Here is a 20,921-nt window from a genome sequence, read left to right as displayed (position 1 = left end):
GTAATGTTTACTTGGGGGAGAAGGGTTGTGGATATCCTTGGTCAAGATGAAGAAGCCCCCTTGTCTTCCTGATTTGTCGAGTATTTTTTTGTCATAAGAATGTGTTGAATGTTCTTGATGCCTTTTCTGTATTGGTGGAGAGTCTCATGTCGTTTTTGTCCTTTATTCTGTTGGTGCAGTATATTACATAAATTCAGTTAATCCCACTGGGTCATTCTGCGTGATCCTTCTTAAAATGTTGCTGATTCAACTGTATATGTGTGTAGATGTTTTCCTTATTTAAGAGGTGGAGATGGGAGGGACGGGAAAAGAGGAAGGAGACAGACGAATAGACTTGAGAGATCTCATCCATTGATTCATTCCCCAATTGGTAACTACTTTTGAGGACTTTTATATCAGTATGCATAAGAGACATTGGTGTGTAGTTTTATTTTCTTGTGATCTGTGATATCCTTGTTTATGAGATTGTATGAGTTGGGCAGTTTTTAGCTTCTACTTTGGAAGAGTTTGAAAATAACTGAGTTTTTTTTTTTTTTTTAAAGATTTTATTTCTTTGAGAGGTAGAGCTACAGACAGTGAGAGAGAGACGGAGAGAAAGGTCTTCCTTCCCAAGTGGCTACAACATCCAGAGCTGAGCCGATCCAAATCCAGGAGCCAGGAGCTTTCTTCGGGTCTTGCACGTGGGTGCAGGGGCCCGAGCACTTAGGCCATCCTCCACTGCTTTCCCAGGCCACAGCAGAGAGCTGGATTGGAAGAGGAGCAGCTGGGACTAGAACCGGTGCCCATAAGGGATGCTGGTGCTTCAGGTGGAGAATTAACCCACTGTGCCACAGCGCTGGTCCCATATTTCTTTAAATATTTGATTGAGCTAGTAGTAAAGCCATCTTGGTTTTCCTTTATGTGTAATTTTTATTTTTTATCTTAAATAGGTCTATTCATATTCTTAGTCAGTTTTGGTAGTTAGTCTTAGAAAATTAGTTATTTTGGGGCAGGAGCAGTGGCGTAGTGGGTAAATCCGCTGCCTTCAGTGCCAGCATCCCAAATGACCTGGTTCGAGTCCCACCTTCTCCACTTCCAATCCAGCTTTCTGCTATGGCCTGGGAAAGCAGAAGATGGTCTAAGTCCTTGTGCCCTTGCACCTGCATGGGAGACCCAGAGGAAGCTCCTGGCTTCGGATGGGCCCAGTTCCAGCTGTTGTGGCCATTTGGGGAGTGAACCAGCGGATGGAAGACCTCTCTCTCTGCTTCTCTAACTCTGCCTTCCAAATAAATAAATCTTTTAAACAGTCATTATAAAATGTCTGGTTTATTGATCTACAGTTATTTATACTTTTCCTCTTGACAAATGTCCATTAGAAGTTACTTTAGTGATGTTTTTTATTAAGTCCTTTCTGTATCAGGATATGCTTAAATTTTTTTATTTGACAGAGTTAGAGAGGGAGACAGAGAAAGGCCTTCCTTCCGTTGTTTCCCCTTCTAAATGGCTGTGAGGGCCTGCGCGCTGTGCTGATCTGAAGCCAGGAGCCAGGTGCTTCTTCTGGTCTCCCATGCGCCAGCCCCAGGATATGCTTTAATTTGTAAGGCATCATCTGCCTGTGGGTACTGCTGTGGGACATGTCTCAATGCCTCTCCTCAGGGGGTGATCTGTCTTTTCTTTCTGCCTCTCTGGGGTTCTTCTCCCTGTCTTGTTAGGAAGTACTTCAAAAAGTTCACACAAAGTAGAAGTAAATTTATTTTGGTGCACAAATTTTTGAAACTCATGCACACAAGGGGCCTTCAAAAATTTCATTAAAATGTTATATGAGGCCGGCGCCGTGGCTTAACAGGCTAATCCTCCACCTTGCGGCGCCGGCACACCGGGTTCTAGTCCCGGTTGGGGCGCTGGATTCTATCCCGGTTGCTCCTCTTCCAGGCCAGCTCTCTGCTATGGCCCGGGAAGGCAGTGGAGGATGGCCCAAGTCCTTGGGCCCTGCACCCGTATGGGAGACCAGGAGAAGCACCTGGCTCCTGGCTTCAGATCAGCGAGATGTGCTGGCCGCAGCGGCCATTGGAGGGTGATCCAATGGCAAAAAGGAAGACCTTTCTCTCTGTCTCTCTCTCACTATCCACTCTGCCTGTCCCCTCCCCCCCCCCAAAAAAAAGAATTGTAAATAAATTTTATCTTTTTTTAAAAAAATGATTTATTTACTTGAAAGAGTTATTCAGAGAGAGAGGTCTTCCTCCACTGGTTCACTCCCCAATTGGCCGCAATGGCTGGAGCTGTGCCGATCCAAAGCCAGGAGCCAGGAGCTTCTTGGTCTCCCACGTGGGTGCAGGGACCCAAGGACTTGGGCCATCTTCTACTGCTTTCCCAGGCCACAGCAGAGAGCTGGATCAGAAGAGGAGTAGCTGGGACTCGACTGACACCCATATGGGATGCTGACACTGTAGGTGGGGCTTTACCTGCTATGCCACAATGCCAGCCCCCTGAATTTTAACTTTTTTGCACTGAAACAAACTTCTTTTAATTAAATTCTTCCATGAACCTTTATGTTTTGCTTTTTCTATCATTGTGTGTGTATTTTTAAAGATTTATTGTTTATTTGAAAGGCAGAGTTACAGAGAGGCAGAGAGAAAGAGAGGTCTTCTATCCGCTGGTTCACTTCCCAAATGGCAGCAATGGCCGGAGCTGCCCCAATCCGAAGCCAGAAGCTTCTTCCGGGTCTCCCACAGAGTGCAGGGGCCCAAGCACTTGGGCCATCTTCTGCTTTCCCAGGCCATAGCAGAGAGCCGGATTGGAAGTGGAACAGCCAGGACTCGAACCGGTGCTCATATGGGATGCTGGCACTGCTGGTGGCGGCTTCACCTGCTGTGCCACAGTGGTGGCCCCCAATAAATAGTCTTTTTTTTTTTTTTTAAAGTCATTTAAAAAAAATGATTTATTTGAAAGAGTTAGAATCTCTCTTATCCATTGGTTCACTCCCTAAATAGCCACAATAGCCAAGGCTGGACTAGGCAAAAGCCAGGAGCCTGAACTCCACCCAGGTCTCCCAAGTGGGTGCAGGGGCACAAGAACTTGAGCCACATTCTGCTGCTTTCCCAGGCACATTAGCAGGGAGCTGGATCAGAAGTAAAGCAGCTGGGACTTGAACCAGAACTCGTGGGATGCTGGCAGCTTAACCAGCTGCACCATAATGCTGGTTTCTCTCATTTTTAACTTTATATGTCTTTGTACTTAAATTGGGGCCTGCAGTTGGATTTGGTCTTCTATTCATTCAGTCATTTTGCCTTTGTTGTTTTATTAGACTTTACTTGGGTTTAAACTTGGAAATTTTCCTCACCTGTTTTAGGCTTCTAATTCTATACTTTTTTTTTCTATACTCTCAAAGTCTTTTTTGTTATTTATCATTCTGTGTCCCCATGGTGTCAGCTTGGAAGTCACAGAGCCTTAGACTTTTTGTTGGTTATCCTAGCTAATGATTATTGCTGCCCTAATCAGCAGGTGCCTTCTTAGACTCCAGTACTATTTTTAGATCCTGGTACTATTCCTATTTGATAATTTGAAGTTCTTACAGTACATTAACTAAAACCCCTGACTTAATTGCTTCTATTGCTGTATATTCCTTTATTAAATTTTATTTTTGTGTTTTTGGGATGCAAATAGCTGCCATCTGCCCAAATGCCCAAAACACCTGGGGCTAGGCTGGCTGGGACAGCTGGGGCCAGGGCTGAAGGTGGAAGCTGGGAACACAATTAGCCTCTGATACAGGGTCTGGGTGTCCACCACTAGATAAATGCTCATCCCATATTCTGTTATGCCATGATTATCATTATTTCATATGGTCCTTACTTGTTTACCAGTATTTTTACCTCTTGCGTTGCCCTTCATACTGCCCTGTGTCTCTTGGCTTACGTATGTGATGGTTGTGCTTTTGTCTGTGCTTTTAATCTTTGCTTTAGTGTGGGTCTGCTGGTGACATGGTCTTAGTTTTTGGTGGTGATGTATATAAATAATTTGCTTGGAGGCTTTCTTGAATCTTTGTCTTCAGTTGAGGGAAACTTTTGGCCTTGACACTTTCAAGTTTTTTTCTGTCCATTTCCTCTCTTCTGGACTCCAGTTCCATGTGTGTTTGACCCATCGCCTGTACTTCTCTGTCTCGTATCCTTTCCTCTGTCCTGTTCTTGTTCTCTCTGTCTCTGTTTTTTTTTTTTTTTTCCCCCCCTGTCTTTTCTACTTGCTTTCTTTTCCATGTTTCATTCTGGAAATTTTCTTTCGATCCACCAGTCTGGCAGTTCTCTTCAGCTTTTTTGTTTCTTTCCCCCATGATCTCTGCCTTGTTCCCTACCCCCTATCTTCATGGCTGCTGAGAGTTTAGACTAGTGGATTGGGCAGCATTGTGCATCTTCAGCTATCTTTGCATTTTAACTCAGGAGAGTGACTAATGTGGGAATGACAGTTATCTTGGAAGACAGTGGGAGAGACTTCACATCTCCAAACACAGTCTTCAGCTGCCTCCTCAGCCTACACCAAAGGCTGGCCTAGCCAGTTCCTTCCTTTGGAGGCTACATCCAAGGGAACTGTCTTCCCTTTCTCTAGCTGTGATAGCCCGAGAGGAAGCACAGTTCAGAGAATGCTAGTTGCTCTTCTGTCACTCATTGCTGTATTTCTTTTTTTCTTTTCTAAAGTATATTTATTTATTTGAAAGGCAGAGTTACAGAGAGAGATGTCTTACAACTGATGATTCACTCCCCAAATGGCCGCAATGGCTGGAGCTGGGCTGATCCAAAACCAGGTGCCAAGAGCTTCCTTCGGGTCTCCCATGTGGGCACGGGGGCCAAAGCACTTGGACCATTTTCCGTTGTTTTCCCAGGCACATTAGCAGGAAGCTGGATCAGAAGTGGAGCAGCCAGGACTTGAACCAGTGCCCACATGGGATGCTGGCACTGCTGGTGGTAGTTTCTACCCACTATGGCACAATGTCGACCCCGTCATTGCTATATTTCTTTCTTTCTTTCTTTCTTTTTTTTTTTTTTGACAGGCAGCATTAGAGAGAGAAAGGTCTTCCTTCCGTTGGTTCACCCCCCACATGGCTGCTACGGCCGGTGCACTGTGCCGATCCGAAGCCAGGAGCCAGGTGCTTCCTCCTGGTCTCCCATGGGTTGCAGGGCCCAAGCACTTGGGCCATCCTCCACTGCCTTCCCGGGCCACAGCAGAGAGCTGGACTGGAAGAGGAGCAACTGGGACAGAACCAACACCCCAACTGGGACTAGAACCCGGGGTACTGGTGCCTTAGGCAGAGGATTAGCCTAGTGAGCTGTGGCGTAAGCCCTTTGCTATATTTCTTAAAATTATCACCATCTACCCAGAAGTTGCAGTTTCTCTTCAGCTTTTTAACAGCCATTAAAACTGTTAAATTATTTTTAAATTTTTTTTTATTTGAAAGCAGAGTGAGAGGGCTGTCTTCCATCCTGGTTCATCCTCCAAATTCCTGCAGCATCCATGGGTTTTCCAGGCAGGAGCCAGGACTCAGTTGGAATCTCCCACACGGATGGCAGGGCCCAGGAACTTGAGCCATCAAGTGCTGCCTCCCACAGTGATCATTGGTAGGAAACTGGATTGGAAGCAGAGCTGAGACATGAGTCTAGGCACCCAGATATGGGATGTGGACGTGCAAGCAGTGTCTTAACTACTGTGCCAGATGTCTGCTCTGTGTTGAGCTTAATGCTGACTTTTGTATTTTTAGTTCTAGACGTCCTAAATGGTTCATTTTTTACAATTTCCAGTTCTCCTTTGCAGTGCCATTTTGTCTTTGGTCCTTTGAGCACAGCAGAGTGGATTTGGTATCTCAAGTAGCTGTAGTCCATGTGTCTTTCTATTGTACATATTAAAAAAAAAAACTTTGGGCACCGGATTCTGTCCTGGTTGCCCCTCTTCTAGGCCAGCTCTCTGCTGTGGCCCAGGAGTGCAGTGGAGGATGGCCCAAGTATTTGGGCCCTGCACCCCATGGGAGACCAGAAGCACCTAGCTCCTGCCTTTGATCAGCGCGATGCGCTGGCCGCAGCGCACCGGCTGCGGCGACCATTGGAGAGTGAACCAATGGCAAAAGGAAGACCTTTCTCTCTCTCTCTCTCTCTCTCTCTCTCTCTCTATGTCCACTCTGCCTGTCATTAAAAAAAAAACAAAAACAAAAAAAAAACTTTTAGAGCAGTGTTAGGTGGCTGGCAATATTGATTTAAAGGTACAGAGATTCTTAACACGCCCCTCCCCCTGTTGTTCTTATTGTTAAATTTTGCTGATCATCATTTGTGCCATAACGTCGTCTTATGTCCACATATCTTTGCTTGTGTGCCAGAAATTATATTTGCACAGTTATTTTACAAGTAACCTGGGGCTAGGATTGTATTGTCTTCCAAGGAGAATTCTGCTTCTGCCAGAGGCCTGGGGAGTACTAGCAAGCTGGAGCCAGTTTCATCCAGTGTTCATGACTGACCTCATCAACAGAGAAAAGCTGCAGTTCCCAGTAGGGCTGGGCGACCTTGGTTCACTTTTAATCTCAAAGGTGCAGCATTTGGGTACTAAACCAAAGAGTGGGCTCATCATGGAAACTGTCCCTGTAGCCTTGACAGCTGACCCTCTGGAATTGCCACACCCCTCCCTTGGAAAAGCTTGTCCTCTTCCGTTCCAGCAACTTCTGTCCTGTTAGCTCGCCATCAGGCAGATCTTGGGTGTTCTGTGCAGCGCTGTTGCTTGGCCTCAGCAGTTCAGTTGGCCTGAGTTACAGCCCAGCGTTGCTCAGTGCACGTCTCGCCCCTTCACCTTACGTTCTGCACACGTAGATGGGCCCCTCTGATGAGTGAAACATAAGTCAAAATTTGCATTCCTTGATTTATGATAAGATCATGTGTGTATGTGTGTGTTGAGAGAGAGAGAATGAATATGTTCACTAGATAAAATTTTTATTTATTTGAAAGGTAGAAAGAGAAGTATTTTCCATTTGCTGGTTTACTCCCCTAAGTGCCCAGATGCACTGGTCCAGGTCAAAGCCAACAGGGAAATCAATCAGTTTCCTATGTGGGTTGAAAGAACTCAGTTACATGAAACATTACATGCTGCCTTCCAGGGTCCACACTGGCAGAACTGGGAATCCGGAGTGGGGCTGAGACTTGAATCCAAGCACTCGGAGATGTAGCTGTCCCAGCTGTTTTGTTTTTTTTAAAGATTTGAAAGGCAGAGCATGACAGAGAGAGGGACAGTTGCAAAGAGAGAAGTTTCCATCTGCTGGTTCATTCCCCAAATCCTGAAATGCCTGTAACAGCCAGGGTTGGGCCAGGCTGAAGCCAGGAGCCCATGTGGGTGGCAGGGACCCAAAGACTTAGGTCTTCACCAGCTGCTTTCCTAGGTGCATTAGCAGGAAGCTGGATCAGAAGTAGAGCAGCCAGAACTCAAATTGGCACTCTGCCATGGGATGTGGGGCTTAACCTGCTATGCCACAGCCCCCCACCCCCACCCCCAGTAGTATCTTAACTACATCAAATCCCCATCCCATCCACTTCCTTTCTGGGTTGTTTTCTTTTTCCATATTGATCTCTAGCACTTTCTGTATTCCTGATGTTACTGAGTTACATGTTGCAGATGTTTCACTTGTGTTTTGCCTTTAAATAATATCTACATCATATAAAGCTATTTAATGAAAAAAAATTCAAAGCTGAATCTTCTATAGCTTTTGGGTTTTGTGTGTGTATGTGTGTTTATTGTACTTGAAGGGCAGAGTGGCAGAAGGAGAGCTAGAGATCTTCCATCTGCTGGTCCACTCCCCAGATGCCCCAACAGCCTGTCTTAGGTCAGAGGCCTGGAACTCTATGCAGGAGTCTCATGTGGTTGGCAGGGTCTTAGGCCCTTGAGCCATCATTCATTGCCTCCCAGGATGCATTAGCAGGAAGCTGGATCAGAAGTAGAGCAGCTGGGGCTGGAACTTGTGATGCAGGCATCATGAGCAGCAGCATAACCTTCTGTGCCACCGTGCCTGCCCCGTTTGGGTTAGAAAGGTTTGCAGTGTACTAAGGACATAATGAATCTCTTAAACTTCTTTTTTATATTGAATGCTTTAATTATCTTGTGACTGAATTTGTTGTCTATTATACAGAATGACTGACTTAGTGAAATAAATAGCATGGGACTGTCACACTGGGGCGCGCCCAGTGCCCCTGAGTTCCCGCCTCACCGTCAGGCCCTGTCAGGGGAATGGCGCCCGTACCTGGTGCCCACTCGGCGGGGAGGCTGCATTTGGTGCTGACACGGCTGCACATGCCCTGCGGTTGACTTCTGCCTCCCCCACAGGTGCAGCAGTACCGAGTCGCCATGACCGCCAAGGACTGCTCCATCATGATTGCGCTCTCCCCATGTCTGCAGGACGCAAGGTGAGGTGCCCTGTGTGCCCCTGGCCCTTGGTCTAACGGTTTTGTAGATGAGGAGGTCAAGCGGTTCCCCCATATTTAGAAGCCTCCTGATGGGGGTATTGTGTCCTTGGCCTGTTTGATGTCATACACTTATTAACTTTGCTCTCTAGAAGCTTGAAACTAGAGAATAACTCAGTGATTGTTTTATTGATTTTTAATAATTTCCTCTTAAAAATTTTATTTAAATCTATTTGAGGGGCTGACACTGTGGTGTAGTGGGTAAAGCTGCCACCTGCAGTGCCTGCATCCCACATGGGCGCCAGTTCAAGTCCTGGCTGCTCCACTTCTGATCCAGCTCTCTGCTATGGTTGGGAAAGCAGTGGAAGATGGCCCAAGTGCTTGGGCCCCTGCACCCACGTGGGAAGCCTGGAAGAAACTCCTGGCTTCAGATCAGCTCAGCTCTGGCTGTTGCAGCCATTTGGGGAGTGAAGACCCCTCTCTGCGCCTATGCCTCTCTCTAACTCTGCCATTCAAATCTTTTTAAAAAATAATCTATTTGAGGCCAGCGCCGCGGCTCACTAGGCTAATCCTCCGCCTTGCGGCGCCGGCACACCGGGTTCTAGTCCCGGTCGGGGCACCGATCCTGTCCCGGTTGCCCCTCTTCCAGGCCAACTCTCTGCTGTGGCCAGGGAGTGCAGTGGAGGATGGCCCAAGTGCTTGGGCCCTGCACTCCATGGGAGACCAGGAGAAGCACCTGGCTCCTGCCATCGGAACAGCGCAGTGCGCCGGCCGCAGTGCGCCTACCGCGGCGGCCATTGGAGGGTGAACCAAAGGCAAAAAGGAAGACCTTTTTCTCTGTCTCCCTCTACTGTCCACTCTGCCTGTCAAAAATAATAATAATAAAAAAAATAATAATCTATTTGAAAGGCAGAGGAGGGGAGACAGAGACCTCCCACTTGGCGGTTTTATTCTCCAAATCCCTGAAACAGCCAGAGTGGCCAGGCGAAGCCAGGATCGGGGTGCTCAATCCACTTCTCCCCCTTGGGTGATTCAGTGACTCGAGCCATGCCGTGTTCCCTCCCGGGGTGCACATGAGCAGGAAGCTGAGATCGGGAGCGGGGCCAGGACTCGAAGTCACATATTCCAGTGTGGGCTGCGGGTGCCCAAGTGGTGTCTTTTTTTTTTTTTTTTTCCCTTACAGGCAGAGTTAGAGAGAGAGAGAGAGAGAGAGAAAGGTCTTCCTTTTTCCATTGGTTCACCCCCTAAGTGGCCGCTATGACCAGCGCATTGCAGCCGGTGCGCTGTGCGGCTCTGAAGGCAGGAGCCAGGTGCTTCTTCCTGGTCTCCCATACAGGTGCAGGGCCCAAGCACTTGGGCCATCCTCCACTGCACTCCCGGGCCACAGCAGAGAGCTGGGCTGGAAGAGGAGCAATCAGGACAGAATCCGGCGCCCCAACCGGGACTAGAACCTGGGGTGCCAGCACCGCAGGTGGAGGATTAGCCTAGTGAGCTGCAGTGCCAGCCCCAAGTGGTGTCTTAACCACTATGCTAAATTACTGACTTTATTATATTTTAAGAAAACCCCCTGAGGGCTTAGAAGCACTATAGAGTATGTATAGATACCTTTCTCAAGAAAGCCCAATCTGGGTCTAGGCTCTGAGCTGAGATGGCTCGGGTCCCCATTTTTTTTTTTTTAAAGATTGATTGATTTATTTGAAAGAATTCCACAGAGAGAAGAAGAGGCAGAGAGAGACAGAAAGGTTTTCCATCTTCTGGTTTACTCCCCAGTTGGCCGCAACAGCCAAAGCTGCGCTGATCTGAAGCCAGGAGCTTCCCCCGGGTCTCCCACGTGGGTGCAGGGGCCCAAGGCCTTGGGCCATCCTCCATTGCCATCCCAGGCCATAGCAGAGCTGGATCGGAAGTGGAGCAGCCGGGACTTGAACCGGTGCCCATATGGGATGCTGGCACTGCAGGCAGCGGCTTTACCTGCTATGGCACAGTGCCAGCATCCCCCGTGGGTCTTGTTCCTGGCCTTCCACCAGGTAAGTAGGATGTGTCCACTTTCCTGTTTGGAAATCTTTTACAATGAGTTCACTGTTCTCCCTCCTCTCTGCTGAACTCCACTGTTTTTGTCTAGTCCTCTGCTTTTGTAGGAATTCGGGGTGAGTCTGGTAATGCTCCCATCATAATCAGACTTCAGAGGTGACAGACTCTTCATAGTACTTGCGGAAGGTACCTCATCCACCAGACTCGCTCCCGGGTCAGAATGACCTTGGTTTACCCATTTTCCTGGTACTTTTGAATCAAGCAGTGCCTAGGAATCCCATTAGCTGGCAGGCATAGACCTGCCCACTTGGCAGTGTGAACTCCTGAGCACACGCACGGAGGGAACAGCACTAGAAAAGGCTGGGCCTCCTGCCGCCCCCCAGGTGCACCCTCCCTTTCCGCTGTGCCGAGCTGTGAGGAGGCCTTCGTGGTCGGGCCATTGCCACCAGTGCCTTCACGTCTGTCTCATGGTGCCCAGGGATGTGACGGGGACAGCTGAGGGCCCAGGGCCCTAAGTACACCCTGGACCACATGCCTGGCGGAAATAAAGGTGCTGGGAGAGGAGAGTGTGTCTGGAAGGTTCCGGTGCCGCGAGTCCCTGTCAGACTGGGGCGTGGGGATTGTCACCCACAGGCCGTCGAACCTGGTCTTTCCCAGCAGAGACGGTGTCTCAGAGACACCTGGGACAGCCAGGCCCCTGGATGGGATGTTGGTGTGGAGGGTGGGCCAGGCTGACTTCTCCCTTTAACCTTGTAAGGTTGGTCAAGATGTGAGGGGAAAAGGTTGGAGTAAAAGGAGCTCCTCACTCATGGGGCGTGGCTTTAGGGTTCTTGGGATTTCATTTCTAGGAGCTTGTATCTGACTCCCCAGAGGCTGTGTATCAGTGTGTGTTGTAGCAGGATTTTGATTAGAAATCTGAAAGCATTTTAATGTGTGAAATAAGGAAAAGGTTGGAATGTGTGCAGTTGCTATTTTGTGTGTTTTTGCCGTGTAACATTTTATTCTGAGCATTTCCCCACGTTCAGTTTTTATAAGCACTGATAATAGTTTTATTATAATCTTAAAATGTGAAATGTTTTAAAGGTCCACAGGAGGGGGCTTTGGAAAGTTTACAGAAAATGCGTGTTGCTGCCATTCCACTTTCCTGTGAACTTTTTGAATGCCTCTTATATAAGCATCTGTGTTTGAAAAAGCTTCCCAGAGGCAGGCGTTATAGTGTGGTACATAAAGCTGTTATAGTGTGGAGTGCTGGTTCGAGTTCCACACCTCTGCTTCTGATACAGCTTGCTGCTGGTGGGCCTGGAAATCAGTGGAAGATGGCCCAAGTCCTTGGGTTCCTGCCACCCATGTGAGAGACACAGATGGAGTTCCTGGCTCCTGGCTTTGAGCTGGCCACCCCTGGCTGTTGTAGGCATTTGGGCTTTTGTTTGTTGCAGGCATATTTCTCTCTCTCTCACTGCATTTGAAATGTTTTTTAATAGGAAAAACAAACTCTTGCCAGTTGAACATGAACCTTAGATCCTGGGGAAGTTAAGTCTATGGAAGTATACAATTCTGTGACCAAGTTGAAGAGGGATGGGAGACCTTAAAAATCTGAGGAGGGGCTGGTGCCATGGCTCACTTGGTTGATCCTCCGCCTACAGTGGGAAGGCAGTGGAGGATGGCCCAGGTGCTTGGGCCCTGCACCTGCATGGGAGACCAGGAGGCAGCACCTGGCTCCTGGCTTCTGATCAGTGCAGCACACTGGCCATAGTGGCCATTTGGGGGGTGAACCAAAGGATGGAAGACCTTTCTGTCTCTCTCACTGACTATTTGACAGGTAGCATTATAAACAGTTTTAAAAAAAAATGAGAAGGAAAAGTGGGCCCAGCCTTGGGACGTGGCCTCAGCTGCTGAGGTCCTTTCTCAAGGTGAGTGCAGGGACGGGGGCTGAGGCCTGGGGCCCACGTTCCAGAGTGGAGGGCAGATGTGGCGTGAGTGGGGACAGGCTAGGGGTGAGCATGTCAGGGTAGCGGGTTGATGCCTGTTGCGCTTGCCTTCCCAGGAGGCCACTGTCAAGTGGATGGTGTGACACGACCCCTGTCTCCCTACCCCTGGGGTGGCTCAAACTCCTTGGAGGAAGGGCTTGTAGTGGCTGTGTGTGGCCTCAGGGTGATGGGGGGAAACCCAAACACAGTTGAGTTTGGGATTTGCGAGTTGTCTGTGCATCCTAGAAACACACAGTACACCTGAGACTAAGTTTAGAACTATGAACTTTAATGTAATCCCATCACATCCCTAAAATAAAGGCTTCTCACGCTCTGCCCTTTTCTCTCTAAGTTCCCCCTCCTGTGGCTGCAGACACTTTGGGATTTGGGAACTGCGCCCAGGCCTCTTGTCCCCAAACAGTGTGGCGGTGGCCTGGGCTTCTCTGTCCCTTGGGCCCCTGGCTACCCTCCCAGCTGGTGAGTGCTCTGAAGGTCAGCTGTCCAGATGGGGACAAGGCCCCTGCAGCGCTGCTAAGGCTGCTGGAGGTCCCTGGGAGCGCCCCCTAGTGTCAGCAGCAGGGCCCCTGAAGGGCAGAAAAGCCTTCTGCTGTCAGACCGGCGTGCACTGGCGGCTGCCCCAGGCCCGTGTGAGCTTAGGTGAGCAGGGTGGTTGGCCCTCCCCAGGGCTCTTTATACCTGTTGACTTGTCGGGGGGTGCACTGAGGTGTCCTGTAAGGTACACGGCAGGGGTGGGTGTTCAGCCTGGTAGTTAGGATGACTGTATCCTGCACCAGAATACATGGTGTGATGACCGCCTCCAGTTCCTGGTTCCACTTCTTGATAATGCAGACTTGTTGGGAGGCAGTGGTGACGTGATGGATGCCTTCCACCCATGTGGGAGATCTGGACTGCATTCCAGGCTTTGGCCTGTCCCAGCTCTGGCCATTGTGGGCATTTGGGGTATGAACCAGTGAATGGGAATTCCCTCTCTTTCAAACAAGAAAATTTTGAAAGTAAATAAAATGCATGGTCCTTGTCATGGGTCAGAGATTTGGCCACTCTAGCCCAGCCCAGTTGCACTGAGCCCAGATTGCTGGCCCCGGGCTGCGTGAGCCTTGGGCCTCGGTGGGACAGGATGAGCCACCTTTGCCTTCTGGCTGCCAGAGGCAGACTGCAGGCCTTCATAGACTCCCGAGTTATTTGCTCTTCTCTACTGCTCAGGAGAGAGTAGTGACCCCGTAGCAGTGGCAGGAAGAGTCCGTTTTCCCTGTAAACAGAAATCTGGAGCAGGAGTGTTGAACCAGGAGCGTGTTCACTGCACTCCTCTCCCGGGCAAGAGCTTTTGAAACTTGGGTTTGTTTTTTTCTTTTTCCTTTTTAAAGTGATGTCTAAATCTAGAAGAGTGTAATAAGCATGGACCAGAACCTGAGAATACGTCTCCGAGCCAAACTCAGTTTATAGAATCTGTTTAGCCAATGTCTTGAATGTTGCCTGTTTGCCAAGTATTTAGAGCAAAGTGGGACACACAGAAATCTTAGTGCAGGATTCAGAGTGAATCTGAAAATGTTTCTAAGTATATTTTGTTACGAGCACATGACTATTCTGATGTTTATAAAGGCCACAGAACTAAGCCCTGAGAAAATACAGAGCATTGGAGATAGCGTTTGAGAACAAAGCTTGACACCAGATCCCTTTCCGCAAACGTGAAAAGCATAGAGGAGCCCGGCTCTCATAGAGAGAGGTCTGTTCCTAACGTCTCACCCACTCGACTGTGGAGCGGCCAAATCCACTTTTTCTTCGGTTTTGTAATACTTGGCTCACGATGAAGTGACTTTTTCAGGGTTCGTTTATATCACTGGGATATGGGGAATATCACTCATGTTCTCTGCAAGATTGCTTCTCTGTCTAATCCTTTAACCCTGTCTCGCCTGGTGTGTGTGGCTGGCGTGGGACGAGGGCACTGGGCAGTTGTGTGCGTTCTCAAGTTGCGTTTCTACTTGCAGCTCTGATCAGAGGCTGGTGGTCCCCTCGTCGAGGTCTCGGCTCGCCTTCTCCGTGTCTGTGCTGGACCTCGACCTCAAGCCCTATGAGAGCATTCCTCACCAGTACAAACTGGACGGCAAGATCGTCAGCTTCTACTCCAAGACTGTGCATGCCAAAGACGACACGGTGATGTCGGCGCGATTCAAGGAGAGCGAGGACTGCACACTGGTTCTCCACAAGGTCTAACTCCTTCCCTGCCATGTTTCTGAAACTTGAACACAGACTGTGAAGGTTGAATGCTGGAGCGGTTTTCTGTTGCGCTGGGTGACTCTGGTTGTGAATCTTTTTGCATTGAACCCCCGCTCAGGTGGGGTTGCCTCTGGGAGGTGTGGAATTAAAGAGCACTAGGAACATCTGACAGGACTAGGGATGTAGGACGTGAGCGCTGTGCCCAGGAAGCTGCTGCTCATGGTCTTTAAATGGAAGTGTCCGTTACTCCCTGGGAAGACGTTCGGGGTGGTTCTTCCCTCCACCTGGGGGCTCACGTCTACTTCTCTGATGCAGAAAGCCTTATCCTAAGACCCAAGGTTTGGATCTCCTACCACGAGACTCCTAACTTAGAAAACTTGAATTGTCACGAGCATCCTACCGTTTGGACTTTAAGGAAACATGGATACTACTGGAACGTCCCTCTCTGAGTCCTTGGTCACTTTCTCAATGCAAGCCACACGTGGGCACAGTGCAGGGCGTGCCCGGGGTGGTGTGGGCCGTCTAGACTCGGGTCCCTGTGGAGGTGCCGGCGCCCGTGGCTCCGTGGCAGGTCGGCAAGGAGCAGAGACTCAGGTCAGGATGGACACCACTCCGCGTGAACACTGTTTTTCCTTCACGGTTTTCTCTTTCGGGGGAGGTAGGCTTTCTTTCCCACCTGAAGTTGCTGCTGTAGAGGTGGGGGCAGAGCTGTCACTTGCCGAGCTGCTGGGGCAGGTGTGCTGGGGTTAAGGAATGGGGTTCCCCTTCTCCCACCTCACACCCTCTCCTGGGTTTGCCTTGAGCTATGCTGGGTGTGCGGGCCCATGGCCTTGTCCCCATCAGGCTGCCGAAGGCCCCACTTCCAGAAGGGAAATGATGGGTAGCTGGTGCTGAGAGGGTTCTTGGGTGGGTCACTGAGTGTGCCCGGCTGCTATGAAACCGTAGGGAATCTTGGCTTCGGTTTTTTATTCTATGGTAGCTTGTACAGACTGATTATTTATATCATCATTTTGAGGGACAAATGAAGGCTTATTGTAACATAATATTAGCAAAACCATGGAATTGTATGAAAATACTACATGAGAAATAAGGAAAATATTTTGATGATTGTAAATTTTTGTGGGAAGTTTGTGATAACTTGAGAATTACACTTGTTTGAATCAAGCCAACTCTTCTAGAATTTATTGTTCAGTTCTGCCGTAATATTTACTTCTAATTTTGATCTACACTTGGAGATGCAAAAAGATTATTTATGCATTAAGACACTTTTACTGTTTTCTTCTGATTTCAAGTGGCATCATCTCATGTGCCGGCCTCGGGTCACGTATGCAGGGAAGGAGAAGGCTGTTACTGCTCACCTGGGGCTGGGACGGCCTCACCCAGGTGCTGTGGTGTGTGGAGAGTCCTGGGTTTGTGTGCACACAGGAGCGAGCATCCCTGTGCAGGGGGTGTTCTGGGAGGTGGCCTGGGCTGCCCTGGCTGAATCCACGCAGCTTCTCGGAGAGGGAGAAGAGAAGTAGATGAGGCTCCCCAACATTGGGGGCTACGGCCCTGGTCATCCCTGGGCTTCATGCAGCTCCTAACAGCATTACAGTGGGTGGCCGAGGGCTTCATCTTGTGCTGATGAGACATTCAGCCACTGTGGTGGGTCCCCCCGTAACCAAGGCCCATATTGAGAGGAGCCATGTAGTCAGCACTGTTTTAAAGCTAAAGCCCCCCCCCCTTTTTTTTTTGGTGGAAGACCAAGAGGAGGGGTTAGCTGAGGAATGCTGTCCCTTGTACCAGGACCCACACAGAGGCTGGGTGTGGCTCCCGGGGCTACAGAGAAATGGTTCAGAAATGAGGTTCCATCTGCAGCTGCCTGGCGGAGCGAGGGCAGCCGCTTCTCCGGGGCAGATGTGTGAGGCACCCCCCCCCCCTTTTGCCCGATCCAAGGATGGACAGCCGCTTTTGCCATATTTTCCTAAAACATTTTACTGTATATACCATTCTGGCCTTTTGTACTTAACATAGCTACATTTACTTTTCATGTCCTGAAAGTTTACATAATGTGCCATTAGTGCCCAGACAGCATTTTCTAAGGGTGTGGTTTCTGAGTGGAAAATAGCAAGTGTTTATGCTCAAGTGCGGCACCAGATCCCTACCGAGTCGCAGTCAGGAGTTAGTCGTTCTCTGTGCAGAGCAGTTTTATCAGGCTTTCCAGAGCAGCTTCTATTCCCAGCACCCTTAGCAGCGATCTGAAGCTAAGGGGAGCCATCTCTACGACTCTGCTTTTGTCCAGCTTCAGGGCTGTAAAGAAAACATAAACTGGGTGAGAACTGTCAAGGTACAGCCTCACTAAATCCTCCCCTCCTCCTGACTGGCCACACGGAGTGGGAAGCGCTGGACACTGCTGGGGGGGTGATCCTCTCTTGCTTGCTTTTTATCAATACAGAATTTTTAAAAGAAACTGATGTACAAAGTACAGTAATGAGACTTTTGATTCTTTCCACGTAAAAGCAGATGAAATACGCATGCGGCTTTCTCTGGTCTCTGAGAATCACCCAGAACTGCACCCAGAGTTCCTACCTCTCTGTGGGACTTGGGTGAGAAGATCCAGCTTGGGTGAGACTTTTCCTTCTTCGTCTATTTGAATCCTCCAAACAATTACTAACTCAAATCTGAAAAAGAGGCATGGACATATCACTAAATTTTTGACATCTATTAACAGATGGCCCCTCAGCAGCTGGCTTCCGCCTGTCCTCAGAGGAAGACAGGGTGTGGCGAGACCCACTGCAAGTGGGAGCAAGGCCACGCTGATACGCCCACAAGGAGGGGCACAAGGGAAAGGCAGTGCATACCAGGGCTATGGAACCTCCGGCCCTTGGGTCAATTGAGGCCAGCAAAGTCATTTGGTGTGGCCCTGCCAAGGCAACTGCAGGCCATACTTGAAATTCAGTAAATCTGTAGCAGGCTAGTATTTTTTCCCCCCAATAACAATTTGAAAGTCACAGTTACAGAGGGAGGGAGGGAGAGCCTTCCTCTGCTGGTTCCTTCCCCAGATGGTCTCAGTGGCCAGGGCAGGGCCAGGCTGAAGCCAGGAGCCTCATCTGAGTCTCCTACAAGGGTGGCAGGGATGCAAACACTTGGGCCACCTTCTGCTGCTTTTCCCAGGCCATTAGCAGGGAGCTGGATTGGAAGTGGAGCAGCCAGGACACAGTCCAGTGCTTATACGGGATGCTGGCCCCAGCAGGCTAAATTTTTAATTTTGTATGACCTGTGAATGATGTTATAAATACACTGATGGCCCTTGGCAGAAAAAAGGGTCCCTACCTTTAAAGACCACTGGGAGCTTTTGAATAATCTGGCATCAACAAAAACCTGAACAGAAACCCCCTGTGGCCCAGGAATTTCATTTCTAGGAAACTTATGAACAGAGTGCCGGGAGAAATGAAGAGGAACGAGGAAGCCAAATTCAGAGAGACGTTATGGGTGCTTGCCACTGGAGGAGAGCAGAGAAGTGAATGACACTGCACTTGACCAAGGCTGCAGGCCAGGATACCACGGTAGGGTTCAATACAGACGTGTCCAGGCATTCACCTGAAGTCACCAAGCACACACAGGTGGACGTGCAACATGGACACAGAACCATGGCTCGGGCAGCATGGAGGCCGGGATGGGAAGCGGCGCTGTGGGAGCCATGGACCTGACTCCCCTCTTCCTCCTCCAGCTCAGCTCGCTGGAGCTCGCCCCTCCTCCCCCGACTTCTTCCCTTCCACACACACCTCCATGTTATCCTGGCTTCCCTTCACTGGCCCCTCAGGACCCCACAGAACGTCACCCCCATGCCCAGCCGCACCCCGCACTGGCACACGTGTGTGACGGCGTGGACTCCTCAGCTGGGTAGTTGAGGTTTCTGTTGTGTGGAACCCTAACAGGGACACGGGGTCGGGGGCCCGGGCACTCACCCTGGCCGGCTGGCACTGCAGATGCTCATGCAGCGGGAGCAGGCGCCCTCTGGGAGCCGCACAGTGTCCGGGTACTTCTCCTGTGTGGGAGAGGAAACGGTTAAGGTCAGACGTGGTGGGGAAGGGGCAAGAGACTGATGTGGGGCAGCTGTTCCAGGGGACTGCTGAAAATTGGAGGAAAACTCTGGTGAGGCCTCTCCTCCGTTCCCGTCAGTCTCTTCCATGTACTGTTCGCTGGTGCTCCTCACTGGCTAGTGTGTACCACCCCATTCTAGGACTTTTTTTTTTTTTAAGATTGATTGATTTGAAATGCAGAGGTAGAGACAGACAGATCTTCCATCTGCTGGTTTACTCCCCAAATGGCCTCAATGGCTGGAGCTGGGCCGACCTGAAGCCAGGAGTTTCTTTCGGGTCTCCCACAAGGGTATAGGAGCCCAAGCAGTTGGGCCATCTCCCACTGCTTTCCCAGGCTCATTAGCGGGGAGCCGGATCAGAAGCGGCAGTACTTGAACCAGTGCCGCTATGGGATACCAGCACTGCAGACGGCAGCTTAACCCTATACGCCACAGCGCCGGCCCCCTTCTAGGTCTTTTTGCTACCATAAAGCTTCCAGGCTCCCGGGACTGCTCCGTCCTCCAATACTAATGTCTGCAGTGACCATACAACTTTGTTCCAGTTTTACCAGTGTTTTTCCTGTCCTATCGGGATGGGACGACTCAGCCTGTCTCCCAGGACCCCACACTGATGTCTGCTGGGCTCCTTGCTGTGAAGTGAGCTTTAGCATCTGCCCATGAAAAGCCCAGATGGTATCCTGCCCAAGTACCTAGCCTGTGCCATACCAGCGCGAAGAAAAATACTGGAAGAGCCGGCTTCACAGTAATACGCGCACCACATTTTACTGTAAAGTGTCCTTGGCCAAGGAGATAAAGTGGAACTTTGCCGATTTCTAGTCCTGCAGCTTCAGGTAGCGTTGGCTCCCCGACGTGGTAGGACAGTTCTGGATGTGCGTGGCCCTTCACAATGTGTGCAGTGGAAACCTAGGCCCGATGCTCCCGTCAGATGCAAGCCCTGCCATGACCCTGGTTGGCTGTCCAGGCCTTGGGGGCACAGCAAGGTGTAGCTGCACCCCATGCCAGCTGCAGCCCTTGAGTAAGGGGCAGGGTTTGGGACCTGGGGCAGAGCCTTGAGTCTGCAAGCCCTGACTGGATTGAACCAGCTTAGCTGCACCAAGTGAGGTTGTGTGGGGACAAGGACGTGTCACAGCTTTCAGAGGAACCAGCCCCATCAGTGCGGGACGCTAGGGCTGCCAGCACCCCACACGAGGATGCCAAGAGGGTGAGCACAGCCAGACACCACGTGCAGGGGGGCTGGTGTAAGCTTACAGAATCACTGATTCCAACCCAACGGTTTTTATGAGAAAATGTATACCTAAGTGACTGAGTGGAAAGTGCGGGCTGACTTCTAAACCCCAGGCTCTTCTAAATTAATAACAACTGCGGGAGGAAGGCAGCGAGCTTGTGGACGTGGCAGTGCGGCCTCCGGGCTGTGCTTGGCCCCAGCGTGGGGGACCCGGCTGGGGCTGCTCGGCTTGGGCCAACTCCAGCGTGGGCCCAGGGCTCGGCCCCCAAGCACAGGGAGCTAGTCCCCAGGCCCCTCCTCGTGACAAAAGGAGGCTTGAAATTAGAGGCTTTCACCAAAAATTACATCCTTTGCAGTGTTTAAAATAAAGACTAAAGTAGAAACACTAACATCAGGAAGCTGCCAGGCAGTTGGGCCTGTGTTTGTGGAGAACTTTTTTAGGGTTTGTGTGAGAAGTTTCTTTATGTAAATTAGTAGTAATGCTGCTCCATTCACTCACTGGGAACCTCAGCTATTCTGAGTGCCGAGGGGAAGAGCCGGGTTCGCACTGATACGTGCACCACGTTCTACTGAAAAGTGGCCTTGGACAGGGAGATAAGTGGCACTTCGCCGATTCCTAGTCCTGCAGCTTCAGGTAGGGACCCAAGGCTGAGGAGCAGCCCAAGCGGACGGCACAAGAGCGGCAGCCTCATTCTGAGCTCTGGACTCACTGATGGAGGCCTGGCCCCTAGGAGGCTCTCACGCCCTCGCTGTCCTTCCTCAGTCTGTGGTGGTGGAAATGGTGCAGGTGGGCTTGGGGGGCACCTGGCATCAGGTCAGCATATCCTAAAAGTGACATAAAATGGTACACGTTACTGTATCTGGCACTGATAGAAGATGACCACGTCGTCAAGAAAGAGCTAAGGTGGACACACTGCTAATGCAGAGAAACATGTAATGTATTTTAGAATACTTTCCATAAAAATTGACATTAAAAAGGGTTAATGGAAAAATTA

General features: G+C 50.0%; 2 protein-coding genes across 2 annotated transcripts in view; one reads left to right on the top strand and one right to left on the bottom strand.

Moving 5' to 3' along the window:
* IPPK (inositol-pentakisphosphate 2-kinase) overlaps positions 1-16,046 on the top strand; it is a 65,309-nt gene extending 49,263 nt beyond the window's left edge. Inside the window, exons 12-13 of the mRNA XM_062208498.1 lie at positions 8,317-8,396; positions 14,392-16,046. Of these exons, the coding sequence (XP_062064482.1) occupies positions 8,317-8,396; positions 14,392-14,617 (306 nt within the window). The 3' untranslated portion in view covers positions 14,618-16,046. The remainder of the gene's footprint in view (positions 1-8,316; positions 8,397-14,391) is intronic.
* A 523-nt stretch (positions 16,047-16,569) lies between these two features.
* CENPP (centromere protein P) overlaps positions 16,570-20,921 on the bottom strand; it is a 257,893-nt gene continuing 253,541 nt past the window's right edge. The window contains exons 6-8 of the mRNA XM_062208499.1: positions 18,568-18,647; positions 17,189-17,280; positions 16,570-16,909 (exon numbers count right to left, since the gene is read on the bottom strand). Of these exons, the coding sequence (XP_062064483.1) occupies positions 16,782-16,909; positions 17,189-17,280; positions 18,568-18,647 (300 nt within the window). The 3' untranslated portion in view covers positions 16,570-16,781. The remainder of the gene's footprint in view (positions 16,910-17,188; positions 17,281-18,567; positions 18,648-20,921) is intronic.

This window comes from Lepus europaeus, chromosome 12, assembly GCF_033115175.1.
Source record: "Lepus europaeus isolate LE1 chromosome 12, mLepTim1.pri, whole genome shotgun sequence".
Lineage (NCBI taxonomy): Eukaryota > Metazoa > Chordata > Mammalia > Lagomorpha > Leporidae > Lepus > Lepus europaeus.
The sequence above is the reverse complement of the archived record's forward strand: the minus strand, read 5'-3'. Positions and strand labels throughout refer to the sequence as shown.